This window comes from Talpa europaea, assembly GCF_964194135.1.
Source record: "Talpa europaea genome assembly, chromosome: 8".
NCBI lineage: Eukaryota > Metazoa > Chordata > Mammalia > Eulipotyphla > Talpidae > Talpa > Talpa europaea.
The window spans coordinates 22376856-22393462 of NC_140075.1; the positions used below are offsets into that span (position 1 = coordinate 22376856).

Genomic DNA, 16607 nt, shown 5'->3' on the forward strand with positions numbered 1-16607 from the left:
ACAATCAAGAGTTTACCATCAGTAACAGTATACTTCAGGAAGGACACTGAATCTAGAGGGAAGAAGAAGACAGAATAGTAAAAAACCGATAAACATGCAGATAAATCTAAAATAAAAAAGGATGACAGAGAGTGACTAGGGGAGTTCCTCAAGACTGGGCGGACAGTGAAGAATTTCTGGAGGAGTTGACATTTAAATTGAGAACTGAATGACAAGGAGTCAGCCTTGCAAAGATCTGAAGGAAGCATTCCACCAAAAAAGGAAATAGCTGGTGCAAAAAAAGCCTAAGAAAGGGCTATGTTTGGCATAACTTAAGAACGGAAGGGAAGTTCATATTGTGATCAACTCATGAGCAAAGGGGTGAGTAGGAGAGAGGTTAAATAGAGATTGTGTTATTTAGGAACGTTCTTCACTGCGCTGAAAAAAAAATACAGTATTATTCTCAATGCTATAGACACCAAAGAGTTTTAGAGATGGTAGGTGGGCTAGTGTTCCTTAAAATGATAAGTGGAGAAATTCCCACCCGATCACAGATCAGACTAACCTAATTTACTAGAAACATAGAAAATGCATCTGTGGATACATTCCTGGATCAAAATTTGACTGTTATCACTGTGACCAGTATTTCTATCTTCCAGTCCATTTTCAATACGACTGCAAGAAGAGATTTTACAACACACACACACACACACAGTTTTCTCTACAAAATTTACGAGATAAAGGCCAAACATTTCAATGTGTCATGCAAGGAGCTTCACAATTTGTGTTAGCAGTTCTCAAATTTCTTGTTTTCAAAATTCCTTTACAATCTTAAAAACTATTGAGAACTGCAAGGACTCCTGTATATGTGGATTGTATCTACTGACACTAATTACATTAGACATTAAAATTGAAAAAATCCAAAAGCAGTTATTAATTCATATAAAATAATAAACCATTTGCATATTAACCTTTCAAATCTCTTTAATATCTGGCTTAATAGCAGAAAGCTGGATTCTCATATGTGCTTCTGCATTCAGTCTGCTGTGACATGTTGCTTTGGGTAAAGTATACGAAAAAAATCTGGTCTCATCCAGATATGTAGGTGGGGAAGACAAGAATCTTTTAATCATCTTTTATATAATCATGGACATTCTTCTTTGTGATACTAATTCACAACTTGATAAGTGGGAGTTTTTTAAAGGTTACTTGCAAAGTTGAATCTGAAATCATATCAATAAACTTTTTATACTTTCAGTTACATTAAAATCCACTGGTCTAACTTGCAGTTTCAATGATGTTTTTCTCATGCATAATTTTGTAATATGCACTGGGTCACCTGAAAATTACTGGTTCACTGAGTTGTACAGATCTTCCAAATGTTGACACTTTTCATTATATAATGTTGACTTTTTTGAGTGGGGTTGGGGACGGGGCTAATAGTACTACCAAAAGAATCAGAAAAAAATGCTTAAGTATTAGGAAGCTGTCAGGGTCACAGTGGCAGACAGAACTTTTCAAAAATTCCTATTATTTTCTTAAAAGTTTGAATGTTATTATTGACAACAGATACTGTCAATTGCTTTCCTTGAAGTAATAGGCTATGTTCATTAAGAAAATATCTGCCAGGGAAATGCAAATCAAAACTACCATGAGATACCATCTTACACCAGTGAGAATGGCACATATTAAAAAAACTAGCAACAACAAATGTTGGCGAGGGTGTGGAGAAAAAAGAACTCTTCTGCACTGTTGGTGGGAGTGCAAACTGGTCCAACCACTATGGAGAGGTGTGTGGAGATTTCTGGACCTACTAAACATAGAGCTTCCATAGGATCCAGCAATTCCACTCCTAGGTATTTACCCAAAGGACACAGAAACATCAATTCCAAAGAACACCTGCACCCCTATGTTTATAGCAGCACTGTTTACAATAGCTAAGCTTTGGAAACAACCCAAATGCCCAAAAATAGATGACTGGATCAAGAAGATGTGGTACATATACACCATGGAATATTACTCAGCATTCAAAAAAGATAAGCACATGCAATTTGCAGCAACATGGATGGCGCTGGAAGGGATCATGCTCAGTGAAATAAGCCAAAAAGAAAAAGAAAAATACTGGATGGTCTCACTCATAGCAGGAATCTAGAAAACTTAAATAAGGGACCAGGAAAATGAATAACTATAAGAAAGTGAAATTCAGAATCAACAAAAAACTATGAAACAGAGACACTTTTGGGGGGGTGGGGGGCAGGAGGGGAGGGATTGGGATCAGAAAGGGGGGGTTGCAACTGTATGGGGAATATAAAAATAAAATTTATTATTAAAAAAAAAAGAAAATATCTGCCAGGGCCTCCCCTGGTGGCACAGGCGGTTGAGCGCCGTGCTAATGAAGCTGTCCTCAGCCTCTACAGCACCGGTTCTATCCCAGCCGGCTGGGGAGGGTCCCATGTGGCGCTGCAGACCTCTCCTGTTGCGCCCGCTGCTCCCCTCAGCAGTGTATTTCATCAGTCTGCCTGTTCTGTTCCCTGATCTGTCTCTGGTGAATCCTCTCACCCTCCCACGGACCTGACCTGTACCCAGGTTCTTGTATAAACAAATAAATAAATCTTAAAAAAAAAAAAAAAGAAAATATCTGCCAAACACTCAAGTCTGAATAACCAGGGGCTGGCTATTTGTTCTTTCAAGATAAAAAGGGGGACTAGTTCATCTTTGTAATTCACACTTTGAAACTATTTACAAATGTTTTTCCTTGAAATAGCCTCAAAACTTTGGTATGTAGGAGAGTACTCTGTACTGCCCATTTTATCATAAAGAATTTTTAAAATGACAAGTCTGCAAGGGTTGAGATTTAAGAAAATTTAAGAAGATTTAAGAAAATTTACTTAAAAAGAATATCAAGGACCTTCTTAAGTGAAACTTAATTTTTAAAAATCACTAGTACAATGTGGTGCCATGGCTTCGATGTATGCCAAGGTGCAAGCAGTTTTACTCATTATAGCTTTTGTACCATCAGTACAAATGTGCACACATCGCAGGAAACAAATAACGTCTTGGTATTATGAAAATGGTGACCTTCACATGGTTACCATTTGGCCTCGCATGGACATCTGAATAGCCACTAGTCTGTCTACTCATTATCTGTTGTGGGCCACCAGTCCTGCTTCCGCTTATCATCACCATCTCTGTGGCTTTGCATATCTTCTCCCTTGTGCCTACAATGTATTTCCCAGCCCACTGGAAAGTTCCTATTTGTCTTTTAACATCTGGTTTGTATTGAATGTTGGAGAAGTCTCTTTTAAACTGATTTAACCACTCTAGGGTGTTTCTGTACTACTTTGTACATACGTTGTGTGAGCATTTATCACCATGAGGGAAGAGGAGCAGCTAACATTTTAAAGCACCGGATATACACCAGATCTTGTCCTAAGTCTCCATATCCTCAAATTAATTCTGTATACATTAGAGCCACTGTACAGTGAAGGACCAGCCCGCCACAGCTGAAGGTCAAACCCAAGTACTTCATTTCAGCAGGTATAACAACATTTCCCCCTATTTGTCTCTATGGCACATACATGGCACAGCTTAGATCTTCAACTTATGTTCCCTGAAGAGTCTAATAAATGGAATTAATAATAATCTAATCCTATAATAAAAGGTTCTACAAAGTCCTTCATTTTTCGGAGACTAGAGTTTGGCCTTCAGTTCAGTATTTTTCATTCCCTGTATACCTTCAGAACTGGAATCTTCACTTACTATTATGTTCATTTCTTCCAGCAGTGAGTCCCCAGTCATGGGATGGCAATTTAATGATTATACTGCCATCCAGCCAGAAACACAAATGTTGACATTTGACAGTAATACTTTTCTCCTCAAAGTTGCTTCAAGTAAATACCAATGGTGTAACCAAGTAAATGAGGTAATTATTGAAAAAGCAAACGGTGTATTATTTTTCAATATGAGTATTTCATGTTTTGAACATTCCAAAAAGTGAAAGAAAAATAAGTAATACCTCTTTTTCTATTTAGTCAGGGACATTAAAAATATGAAAATTTCTATGTGCCCCTAAGAAGAGCTCAATGTTTCAAAACCTGCCTCACTGGACTGCAGCACGGGTTTGTGGACTGCTGGTGAGGTCAGCAGTTTTCAAAGCATGGCTCCAGAACTAGCAGATGGGCATCGTCTGGGAACCTGTAGAAGGGTAAATTATCAGGGCTCACCTCAGACTTACTGAATCAGAAACTTGAGGGAGGGCAGCAGTCTATGTTCTAACACAGGATGATTGTGATGCATGGTTTGAGATTTCAGAACCACGGGGGCAAACCAATTACATCATATGAATTCACGAATGTTGTTACCTATAAGGAACTGATACATTTTGGAAAGTTAAGACCAGCTCACACACCAACAAATCTGTGAAATATAAGCTGTACAGTGAGGGTCTGTAATGGCAATGGTCTAGGCTGCTCTCCAGCCCCCATATAGGACACGCAGCAAAAGGAGAGTTTCTTTCCACATGAAAGTGGTCCAATCATTACTGGGCTCTGCCTTCCAGGATGCAGATAAACAAACCACAGCCATACCTAATGAGGAGGAAAGTCATTTATTGATTTGTAAGAACTCTCTGCCCTTCCATCACAGGAAACGCCAAAATGTGCTGTATACATCCCTTCTTTTCTAAATAAAAGAGTAACCTGCAATGAATGTGTTTTATTACTACTGGAGTGAAACTTTCTTTTATCCACTTTCAACTACCCATGACAAGACTATTGTTTCCAGGAATATACTACCACTATTCTAGTTACTTTGTTATTACATGGATTTAAGGAAATCAGAAATTAGATTTTCACAGTTCTTTGGGGGTATGCATAAAACTCACTATAGCAAAGGCTTGCTGTAAGTCAAGAAGAAGGAAGACTCAGAATCAATACATGGAATACTCAGTCAGGGCATATCTTTAAGAATAAAAAGGATGGGCAATATAAGGAAATTATCTCATTTGTTATGAACTTGCGCATAACAGTTTCTTGGTTTTACTGACAGTTCATTAATTTTGCTCACAATACAAATAAGTAGGAAAGGAGTTGGGCAAAATGGTGGAAGAGTGAAGTCAGGCTCACCTCCTTCACAAATTTACAACTAAACTATCTGTAAACAAAGATAAGAGTCACTGAATGATGAAAGGATAACTACTGTATGCATCAAGAGGGACTACAGGGTAGAGAGGGTAGGAAAAAACGGCAAGATAATAGTGTCTGAAGCATTATGGGAGGGGGGGAGCAAACTAAGAGAGGCAGGGGCAGTTACCATGGGAGCCTCTCTGTTGTTGTCTGTGGGCTTACACCCACCCACACTGGGAAACTTAGAACCCAGGGACTGTGTGCTGGAGAGAGGGGCATAGAGTCGGTGTGCAGGACCAAGCCTTTTACCTGCAGAAAACTATAGGAGCAGTTTGGGTAGAGACTGACACCTACAAAAGCAGATGCTGAACCTGCACTGTGGGGAGGACTAGACTGGCTTACTTTTGTCTCCATGCAGATGAGGCTATTCTCAGCAGCCTGTGGTTGTGTTATGCAAAACACCTGCCTTACCATCTCTCAGGGCCAAAGACCAGATGATAACTAAATGGTATACTGCCATAACCAGAGATCAAAGCACTTGGATCCTGGCAACAGAACCAAGTGGCCCTGGGCTAGCAATGAGAACAAACTCCGGCCAGTGACTCTATACCAAACAGAACCCCCTGTTGGTGCTGTATCTACTGACTGACTGCTCAGTGAACCTATATATCAGAGCTGAACCATAGCTGAGTTAAAGCTTCCACTAGGATTATTCTAGATGTTTTTACCGAGAATTTAGCCTAGGCAGGAGGCCCCTAGACCTTGCCTCATCGAAGCAGCAAACTTCCTGGTATGTTGCTGCCCATGGTCCTATCTTCTACCCACTGCTGACACTGGTGCTCTGGTTAGCATCATTGGTACAGAGATGTCAGTCTATGGAGCGACACCCAAAGAACCCGGATAAACAAAGCATAAGAAGGAAGCTCCTTATTTCAATCTATACAAAGTAAAAATGAACAGACAGAGGAATGTGGTTTGAATTCTCCAATTAAAAGTTATATAGAGGTTGGATGCATTATAGAGTGAATGGATTACAAAACAAAACATACCACAAGCGATGGGTGAAAAGACCAAAGTAAATCTCAACTCAACAGAACTATGTAACCTGCCTGATGAGGAGTTTAAAGTAACAGTTATAACGATGCTTATCAAAACAAGAAAAATAATGATGAAAAAAGGCAGGAATACAAGGACAGAGAAAATTTTTAAATGCTTCAAATAGAATTAATGGACCTAAAATAACACCATAAGTAAACTAAAAAAATATGACAGAGAAGTTCTCAATAGCAGACCTACACAAGCTGCTGACAGAATCAGTGAGCTTAAATGTACAGTAGTGGAAAAAATATAAATAAACTAACAGTGAGAAAAAAGAATGAAAATAGTATTAAGAGTTCCTTCGGATAATTTAAGGAGAAATAACATCTGTATCATAAGAGTCCCAGGAAACGAATGAGACAAAGGTATAGAAAATGTATGTAAAGAAATAATGGTTGAGATTCTCTCTATTCTGGGAAAGGAACCAGATATCCTTATCTAAGAGGTCCAATGAGTCCTAAACAAAGTATATGCAAAGCAGACACACACAAAGACATATTATAACTAAGCTGCTAAAAACTAGTAACAAGGAAAGGATACTAAAAGCAGAAAGGAATTACATACTAGGGAACACCTACTAGATTATCTGTGGAATTTTCAATGGAGATCTTTCAGGCAATAAGGGAATGGCAAGAAATAGTCAAAGCCCTCAAAGATACAGATTTCCAACCTAGAATACTTTATCCAGCAAGTCTCATTAAAGACTGAGGAGTGATAAGGAGCTTTACAGAAAAACAAAAATTAAAAAAATACATCAAGCTCACCTTGACAGAAATATAAAGTAACTATTATGAAATAACAAATTTCATCTAGAGTTAATAGATGCCAAAATTATACAATATGAAGGAGGAGGGTAAAAATGTAAACCATTATAACGAGTTTGGGATCAAAATGGGCAACAGGTCACAGTATATACCATCACATAAAAACTAAGTTAAACCTTCAAGCAAAAATATATAGAAGTAAAACATAAGACAATGGGCAAAAAATGGGCAGAAGAGCTAAAAAGAAACTTCTCCAAAGAGGAAATACAAATGGCCAACAGGCATACGAAAAAATGTTCAACATCACTTGTAATCAGGGAAATGCAAATCAAAACTACAATGAAATACCATCTCACACCAGTGAGAATGGCACATATTAAAAAAACTAGCAACAACAAATGTTGGTGAGGGTGTGGAGAAAAAGGAACTCTCCTGCACTGTTGGTGGGAGTGCAAACTGGTCCAACCACTATGGAGAGCTGTGTGGAGATTTCTTGACCTACTAAACATAGAGCTTCCATGTGACCCAGCAATTCCACTCCTAGGTATTTACACAAAGGACACAGAAACATCAATTCCAAAGAGCACCTGCACCCCTATGTTTATAGCAGCACTATTTACAATAGCTAAGCTATGGAAATAACCCAAATGCCCCAAAATAGATGACTGGATCAAGAAGATGTGGTACATATACATAATGGAATATTATTCAATATTCAAAAAAAAGATAAAAACATGCAATTTGCAGCAACATGGATGGAGCTGGAAGGGATCATGCTCAGTGAAATAAGCCAGAAAGAAAAAGAAAAATACTGGATGGTCTCACTCATAGCAGGAATCTAGAAAAACTAAATAAGGGACCAGGAAAAATAATAACTATAAGAAAGAAAAAATCAAAATCGACAAACAACTATGAACCAGAGACACACTATGGGAGGGTGGAGAAAGGAGGGATTGGGGTCACAATAAGGGGGTTGCAATTGTATGGGGAGTATAAAAATAAAATAAAAAAAAAAATAAAACAGTGGAAATAAAACCCAAACACAACATAAACAGTAGGTGTCAAAAAGTAAAAAGACTAACTGTAAAAATACAAGGAACAAAATGGCAATAAATGCATATGTGTTAATAATCACCTGAAATGTAAATAGCTTGGATTCACCAATAAAAAAGTGTACAGCAGATGAATGAATTACAAAACAAATTCCAATCTTTTGTTTATAAAAACACCTGGACTCTAAAGACAAGCACAGGTTTAAAGTTGAAGAATGGAAAACAATTAGACAAACAAATAGTAATGAAAAAAGGGTATCAACAGATATATCATATAAAATAGATTTCCAGTTTTAAAAGGTAGTATACAGATGAACATTGTGTTATGATTAAGTGCCTAATACAATAAGAAAATATAACACTTGAAATATATATGCACCAAATTACAGAGCACCAAGATATATAAAGGAACTATTAAAATAATTAAAGAGAGATGTCAGTAACAACACGGGATTTTAATAGCCCACATACAATGGATAGGCCAAGAAGTTAGAGAATAAATAAGGAAACAATAGTCTTAAATCTTATCAAACCTTTCAAGAAGAATTTATACCTAATTTCTAATATTTATATTTCTAATAATTACTGATGCAAAAATTTTCCAACAAAGTGTTAGCAAATCAAATTCAACAATACACTACAAAGATCATACACCATGACCAAGTGGGATTTATTCCAGGGATACTTCAATCAATATAATATATTACAACAAAAAAATTAAAAATAAAAATCACAAATAGTATCAGTAGATGCAGAAAAGACATTTGAAAAGAAAAACCACCTAATTTATGTCATAAACACTTAAAAAAATGGGAATAGAAGGAACCTACCTCAACATAACAAAGGCCATAGTTCACAAACTCAAAGTCAATATTATATACTTCATGGTGAAAAACTGAGAAGTAAGGATAGTCAATGTCAGCAGTTCTGTTTCATCTAGTATTAGACCATTTAGCTAGACAAGAAGAAATAAAAGGAATCTACATTGGGGGGGAAATAGGGAAATTATCATTATTTGTAGATGATATGATATATACAGAAGACCTTAAGTACTCCACCAAAAAGTTACTAAAAACAATGAATGAATACATAAAAGTGGAAGGCTACAAAATCAAAAACCAAAAATTTGTTGCATTTTTATGAATGAGTGAGAAGAAGAAAAGGAAATTAAGAAAATAATTCCATTTATAATCACATCAAAAAGAACTAAATACCTAGCAATTAACTAAGGAGTTACAAGATTTATTAAAAAAATACAGAACAAGACATAAAGAAAAAGAAACATCTTCCGTGTTCATGGATGGGGAGCATATATAGACAAAATGACTATTTTACCAAAAGAGATATGTAGATTTAGTGCAACCTCCATTAAAACTCCAGTGAAAAGTTTCAAGAACATACAACAAAATTACTAAAATTTACATGGAATCATAGACTCCAAGTAGCCAAAGCAGCCCCAAGGAGAGAAAAGAAAAATGAAGTATCATATTACCTGATTTAAACTACAATTTAAAGCAACAACAATGAAAACAACATAGTATTAGAATAAAAAATAGACACACACACAGGTTAATGGACAGAATCAAAGTCCAGAAATAAATCCACAAATATATCATTAAATAATTTATGACAAAGAAGCCACAACCCCACAACAGAGAAATGAGAGTCTTGTTAAATGGTGCTAGGAAAACTAGACGGACACATGTAAAAGAATGACTCAATCTCTTACTCCATGCACACAAATAAATTCAAATGTATTAAAGATTTATATATAAATGCTGCAACAATAAAATATATGGAAGAAAGCATTGGTGACAAGTTTCATGTTACCAATGATAAAGATATCTCAAGCGGGGGGGCCTCCCTGGTGGTGCAAGGGATTACGTTTCAGCACTATGAAGCCACCACAGCATGAGTTCGATTCCCGGCCAGGGAGCAACCCACATGGCGCAGCAGACCTCTCCTGTCTCACCCGCTGCTATCCTCAGCAGTGTCTTTGGTCCGTCTGCCTATTCTGTTCCCCACTGTGTCTCTGGTGAATCCTATCACCCACCACATCTCTGCTTTATACCCCAGCTCTTCCATGTATAAATAAATCAATCTTTAAAAAAAAAAGATGTCTTTGGGGACTCAACTCCTAGGGCATGGAAATAAAAGAAAAACTAAACTTTTTATTGGGACTACCGGAAATTAAAAAGCTTAATTGTGAAAGAACAATTAGCAGATTGAAATGCTATCCTATTGAATACAACTGACAAGGGATTAATATATAAGGTATGCAATGAACTCACTCAACAAAGAGGCGAGTAATCCAATTAAGAATTGGACAGCAGATCTGAAAAGATAATTTACCAAAAAGGATATACAGAAGGCCAACAGGTATATGGAAAAATGCTCATCACCACTTTTAACTTTTAATACAAGTTAAAAACATAATGAGATATCTCACATCTGTGAGAATGGAGTATTAAAAAGACCTCCAACAATAAGTGTTGAAGAGGATGTGGGAATATGAACTGGTGCAGTTGTTTCTGAAAGCAGTCTGGATCTCTCTTAAAAAACTAAAAATGAAAATACCATATGATCCAGTGATTCCACTTTTAAGTATCTATCCAAGAATATCAAGCCAGCTAAAAAAGTATATTCTCTACAATGTGTATTACAGCATTATCTACATTAGCTACAATTTGGAAGCAACCTAAGGCCCACAGGTAAGGACTGGATAAAGAAGATGTGGTACTTAGACATAATGGGACACCATTCAATTATAAGGAAAAATGAAATGTTATCATTAGAGTAAACTGCAAAATAAAGTTAGAAAGGTAAAGACTGATATTGGACGATTTCACTTGTATAAGTAATGTAGGAAATCAAAATGGATAATCTGACAAAGCAGACACTGATAACCATGCTGATGTTTCTTTAGTTAAGAGGGAGAGGAGGGGCCTCCTCGGTGGCGCAGCGGGTGGAGAACAGCGCTGTGAAGCTGTCTGCAGCCTCTGCAGTGCGGGTTTGATCCCAGTCGGCAGGCAAGAATCCCACATGGCGCAGCAGACCTCTCCTATAGCACCCGCTGCTCCCCTCAGCAGTGTATTTCGGTCGTCTGCCTGTCCTGCTTCCCACTCTGTCTCTGGTGAATTCTCTCACCCTCCCACGCCCCTGGCCTGTACCCCAGTTCTTGTATAAATAAAATAATTCTTAAAAAAAAAAAAAAGAGGGAGAGGAATGGAAGAAAGTTAAGGAGAGGAAATGCTAGGGGAAAAAAGCAAATAAGAAAAAAAACTTAAGCTTTCTAAACATAAATGTTTATGTGAATGATTACGAGAGAAAATATAAAAATTCCGTTATAGCTTATGTTCACAGACAATACTACATTACGGGAAGATTACAAGCTTTGCAGAGAGACAGACCAGGGTTTCCATTCTGGCTCTCACAATTACTCATGTGTGACTATTGCAAATTATTAACTTCTTTGCCTTTCAGTCTCCTCATCTGAAGAATACAATAAATTTGGCGGCTGTGTTTGGCAATATGTAGAGCCCTGTGCCATATACAGAGCGGGTAATCAATGAGCAGTTATTAAGGCACTAAAGAAAACCAAGGCTTACAGAACTGATGTGACAGACAATCTGCCTAGCTGAATTGAGGATTATACCACTGAGTCTCAATTTCAATGATCAACTTCTCCTATTTCACTGACATGTTAAATAACTATCTTCTTATCCACGACACTTGGAGGAAGGACTGAAATAGACAGCAATAAAAAAATCAAATATTCTCTTAAAATAAAATAATGCATATAGAGAGAATGCTTTGGTGAAAGCCAAAAAGAATTGCCTGAAGAGTTTTATTTCATTTACACTGAAGGAAAGAACAGTACCACCATTTATTCATTCGATCCTATTTCTTTCTCACACTGTCACTAACACTGTTAATGTGTTATGGACTGGTTTTTCCACATGAAAGCCCCTTTGCATTCACCAGAACGCAGCAGGCTATTGTAGCTAGAGATTCTGGGTTATAAAACTTGTTCAGTGAAGATCACTTTGGTAATATCCTAATCTTGAATGCAGTTATAAAAATAGTTGATGGCCATCTTATGCTACTTATAAACAAAAATGGCTCTTAGGCAATAATGTGGTAAAAATGTAACACCTGAATATGTGGGTTTGTTTTTTTTTGTGGGACCCTCGCCGGCAGCCGGGGAACGAACCGGTGCTGCAGAGGCTGCAGGCAGCCTCGCAGCCCAGCGCTCAACCGCTGCACCACCAGGGGAGGCCCCTGAAAATGTGTTTTTTAAAAAATACAACAAAAAGCCCCACATTTTGCCGTCTGTTTTACATACCTGAGAATTTTTTTAGGCATCTGTGCTGGAGAAGAATGAGCCCTTTTCTTTTTCTCTGAGTCCTCCGGTCCACCCTTGTCTGTAACCGCTGACGGGTCTGGCCTGGCCTTGCTCTGCTCCACAGCGAGGTGGCCTTGGGAGGGCTCACACCGGTACATGAAGACGATGGCGGGCTTCTCGCTGGACTCTCCTTTCGTCTCTGTAAACCAGTGATGGCGCTGAACCGGAGGAGGAGGCAGCATGTGGATGACTGTGCCGTCCAGGCCCACCAGTTTCCCCTTCTCCCGGTCTTTCTCTTTGTCATCCTCCTCATCTGTCTTCCGACGGCGAAAGAAGCTTTTAAATGAAATCCAGCGTTTAGGTTTTGCATCAACTGCGCGCCTGCTACTGTCAGAAGGCAAAACTGATTCCGCTTCCGTTGCCCTGGTGGGGCTGGTGGGCTTGGTCCAATTGTTGAAATGTCTCTGCAAAAGGTTACTGGCGTGGTAAGGGGAGGAAGTCGAGCGCGGTGGGGGAAAGGGAGGTGGGGGTTCACCCTGTGGGCTAGTCACTGATTTGGAGGCGAGGGTGGCCACTGGCTTGGTGAGTGGATCCTTCTGTACTTTGGTGGGAGGATTTTCTGTGGGCTGAGGTGCCTCGGCCTCACCACTGGGCTGAGAGATAAAGAGAGATTTGGGCCGGACTGGGGTACTCTTAGGTGTCGTCTTCCCAGCGTCTGCATCTGGAGGAACTGCGTAAAGCTCTTCCACACTACAAGCCTTAGGGCCAGCCGGAGGCATTTCTGGGGGAGTTGTGGGGGGTTGGATAGAAGCCACAATCTGAGAAAGCACTGTGCTTGCTTTCTCCCTGGCGCTGCCACCGCTGCCCACCGTCGGACACTCCTGAGCACCTTCCGGTTTGGCCATGGATTCTTGAGTGCTTCTCTGGATCTTTACCGGGGAGCTGTGGCTGGAGCTATAGCTTCTCTGTGGTGAAGACTGACTTCTGTTAAGACAGCTGTTAAACTCTTGAACCTTCTGAGCCACCGAGCCCCTCTTACGCTCTGTGCTATTTGAAAACCCTTTAGCTTGGGGACATTCAGTGGGCTTGCAAGTGGTGTTGTCAGACACTTTGCTTCCAGTTTCTATTTCTTCATAAGTATGGCTTATTACACTTGTAGTTTTTTCCTTTACTGAGAGTTCTCCACTTGTTCCGAGAAAACTTTTGTAAATGGCTAGATTGTCGTATGCATTTGGATTAATTACAATGGGAACTTTGATAGCATTTTTTGAACTCCGAGCATAAGAAGGCTCATCGTGAATGATAATGGGAAAAGGTGGCATGCCAGCATTGTTATAACTATTAAATTTTATTTCAGACAAATTAGGTGACTTAACAGGGATGGTTTTGGAGGAAATGTTTGTAGCTGTGGGTGAAGTAGGTGCCGATTTGTGACAGGTTTTCCTTGGAGGGACATTTGGTCCAGTTCCACTGCTAATTAATTCCACCTTAGGTATCTTTTGTCGTGGACTGGTACTGGAAGTCCAGACTTCCTGATATCGGATTGCACTGGATTTTTGGAAATGAGCACTTATTTGTCCTGATGCCAACACAGGTGATGTCACTGGAGAATTTGGAGTTGAAGATGAGCCTTTTATCCTGGGGCTCTTAACAGGGCCCTCGAGGTGCTCACCGGTCATGGCTGCTGACACATCCACCACAGTATATGGCTTGCACAGTGGCTGCTCCAGATTCACAACTCGGTAGGGCTTTGCCTGCTCTTCTACAGGGACGAGGTTTATGGTGACTGCTTGCCCTGCTATATCCGTAGAGGCTTTACTCTCTTGCTTCTCAGTTTGCACGGCAATCTTGCCATCCTTCTCTTCCAATCGGAGGGCAAGGACTGCTTTGTGTGTCTCTGGAACTTTTACTGAGCTTTTGGGTCCTTGTGATGAGTCTTTTTCCTGATTATTAGCAGAGAGACTTTCATAATTGGGCTCACTTTCCTTCATGTCCTTAGGCTCTCCTGGGTTACCAGGAGATATTCCCCCATTGCAAATCTTCTGGGATAAACTACTGGCTGTCTCAGAACGTGACTCTTCTGTTAAAGAAGAATCTGGGGATGTGGAGTCAGATGACAACATGCTCTGAATGCTCCCTGCCCCGTAGGGAACCACAGAATTCTCTTCGTAACCATTCAGGATTTCATCATAACTGTCATCATAGTCCACAGCACAAATTCTCTGTAGAGATTTATTTCGTAGGGGAACAGTATTCCACTTTTTGTCCACAAAGAATCGAACAGGAGACAAAGTATTTGCCCTTAAGTTAGCAAAGCGAGGTTGCCCTCTCATGCGAATCTCCATGGCCAAGAGCTCTTCATCACTCTCATCCCAGCTCTCATGCTCCTCCTCCATGTTACTGAAAAGCACATCATCTTCACTCTCCTCGCCACTGGAAAACTCTGGGTAACAGAACCGGCCCCCTTCATTACTGATGACTTCTGTGCTCCCACTCAGAATTACGTGCTTTCCCTGAGTTTCCTTTATCCCGCCCATCATGCAACTTGGTGGAAGCTTTCTTTCCAGTGATCTTTTATAGCAATCATTTATCCTTCCTAAGAATGTTTCTCTGGAGCTTGTTTCATTTCCTCCTATCTGAGGGGTCGTATTCAAGCCTGCTATTTCCTTTAATACCTCAGTTAGTCCATTATTGTTATTTGATACCTTCTTTGCACTATCATTATTGCCACAAGGCTTAGGAACATGGCTAAATCCTTCAAGGTCATCTTCATTGTTATTATTAAGTGGTTTCTGATTCAAGGCCGTTCTGTTTCGGTTCCACCCCATGATGACAGGTTTGTTGTCACTATGTTCTTGGATACTAAGCTCACCACATACACTTTGCCCATCTGCCACCATCATAGTGGGCTTCACAGCTATAGTGGGTTTTTTAGCCACAGGAGGCCGGAAATTTCCTGTGTTCCTGACACGGTGGTTGTTGCTGTGATTGGCATTCGTTTTCACATTGCCATGGGTGACGGGTGCCTTCTCAGGGTCTGGCGGGAGCTGGTGCAAGCTTTTAGGTTTAAAGCAGTTCTTGCATTCACCAGGTTTCCACACGTGTTCAGTAAAGGTGTTACAAGCAGACATTTTTAAAAACAGAACTTCACAGACAATGCTTTCCTTTCAGTGCATGGCAAAACTTTCATCCATTAGTTTTCACCTCCCTTTTGTATCACACATAGCAGCTCTTGCCAAGTTTGATCAATCTGTGGGGAGGAGAAGGAGAAGAAGAAGAAAATCTAAATGGAAAAGGCACTATGAGGCATATTATGATGAATGGCTTGAAAAAAATTGGTTCTATTTCTAAACTTTCCCTTACATTAAAAGATAGAGAGATAAACTATTTTGGGTACTTCATAAACTCCCTCTACCTATCAGTATTTTGGAAAGTTAAATTTTTAACCACAATTTTATATACTCTCTTTGATCCATATATAATCTTTTGATTGATGTCTCTATGGTAGTGATACTGTGATCATTCCCTCCTGGAAAAGTCTTTGAAATTGTTCTTCTTGTTATCCACCAACCAGTCTGCAATGTCTCACTCCATTGTGGGCTCAACTTCTGCCTACCCTTTACATAGTGGATATCCCATAGACGCCTGAAACTCAACACATTCAAAACCAGTCCTTTGGTTACCCCTTTTCTCAACTCCAAGGAACCTTCTATTCTAATGAGCGCTCCCTTATCCTTATTCTTCCTCTGCCTTTATCCTATTTCAGGTAATGTTACTATCATTCACCTACATAGCTAAGTTTCAATCCTCAGACCCTTCTTTATGCTTCTCCTCTCACTTCTAAGTCCATAACCTACTAAACTCCTGAGATCAGTCTTTCTAATTTTATCTACTACATTTCACTGGAACCCATTCTTGCCATTGTCATACATTTTGTAGTTCAGAAACTCACTATTTTTTGCCTAGATTCTTACTACGGTCTCTTCATTGACCTTTATGCCTATAGTCTCATCTCATTCCAGTCCAAAATCTCTGCCCTTGTTTTGTAAAGTGTGCACTTAAGACAAGCAGTATCAAGCTCATCTGGGACACGAATATCTTAATTCCAACCCCAGATCATTGGACCAGAATTGCACCTCAAGATTTCTCAGGGAATTCCACTGTCCTATCAGATTTAATGTTCTAAAATGGTAACATGATCATGTTTTACCTAACCTAACTATTCCGGGCCTCTATCTTAGTTAAT

At 39.3% G+C, this 16607-nt stretch overlaps 1 protein-coding gene across 1 annotated transcript in view; it reads right to left on the reverse strand.

The window, feature by feature from the left end:
* Positions 1–15507, reverse strand: part of PEAK1 (pseudopodium enriched atypical kinase 1) — a gene marked incomplete at its 3' end in the record, with an annotated part of 72011 nt that extends 56504 nt beyond the window's left edge. The window contains exon 1 of the mRNA XM_084240973.1: positions 12362–15507. Coding sequence (XP_084097099.1) covers positions 12362–15492 — 3131 coding nt within the window. The 5' untranslated portion in view covers positions 15493–15507. The remainder of the gene's footprint in view (positions 1–12361) is intronic.
* Between the last annotated feature and the right edge of the window lie 1100 nt (positions 15508–16607).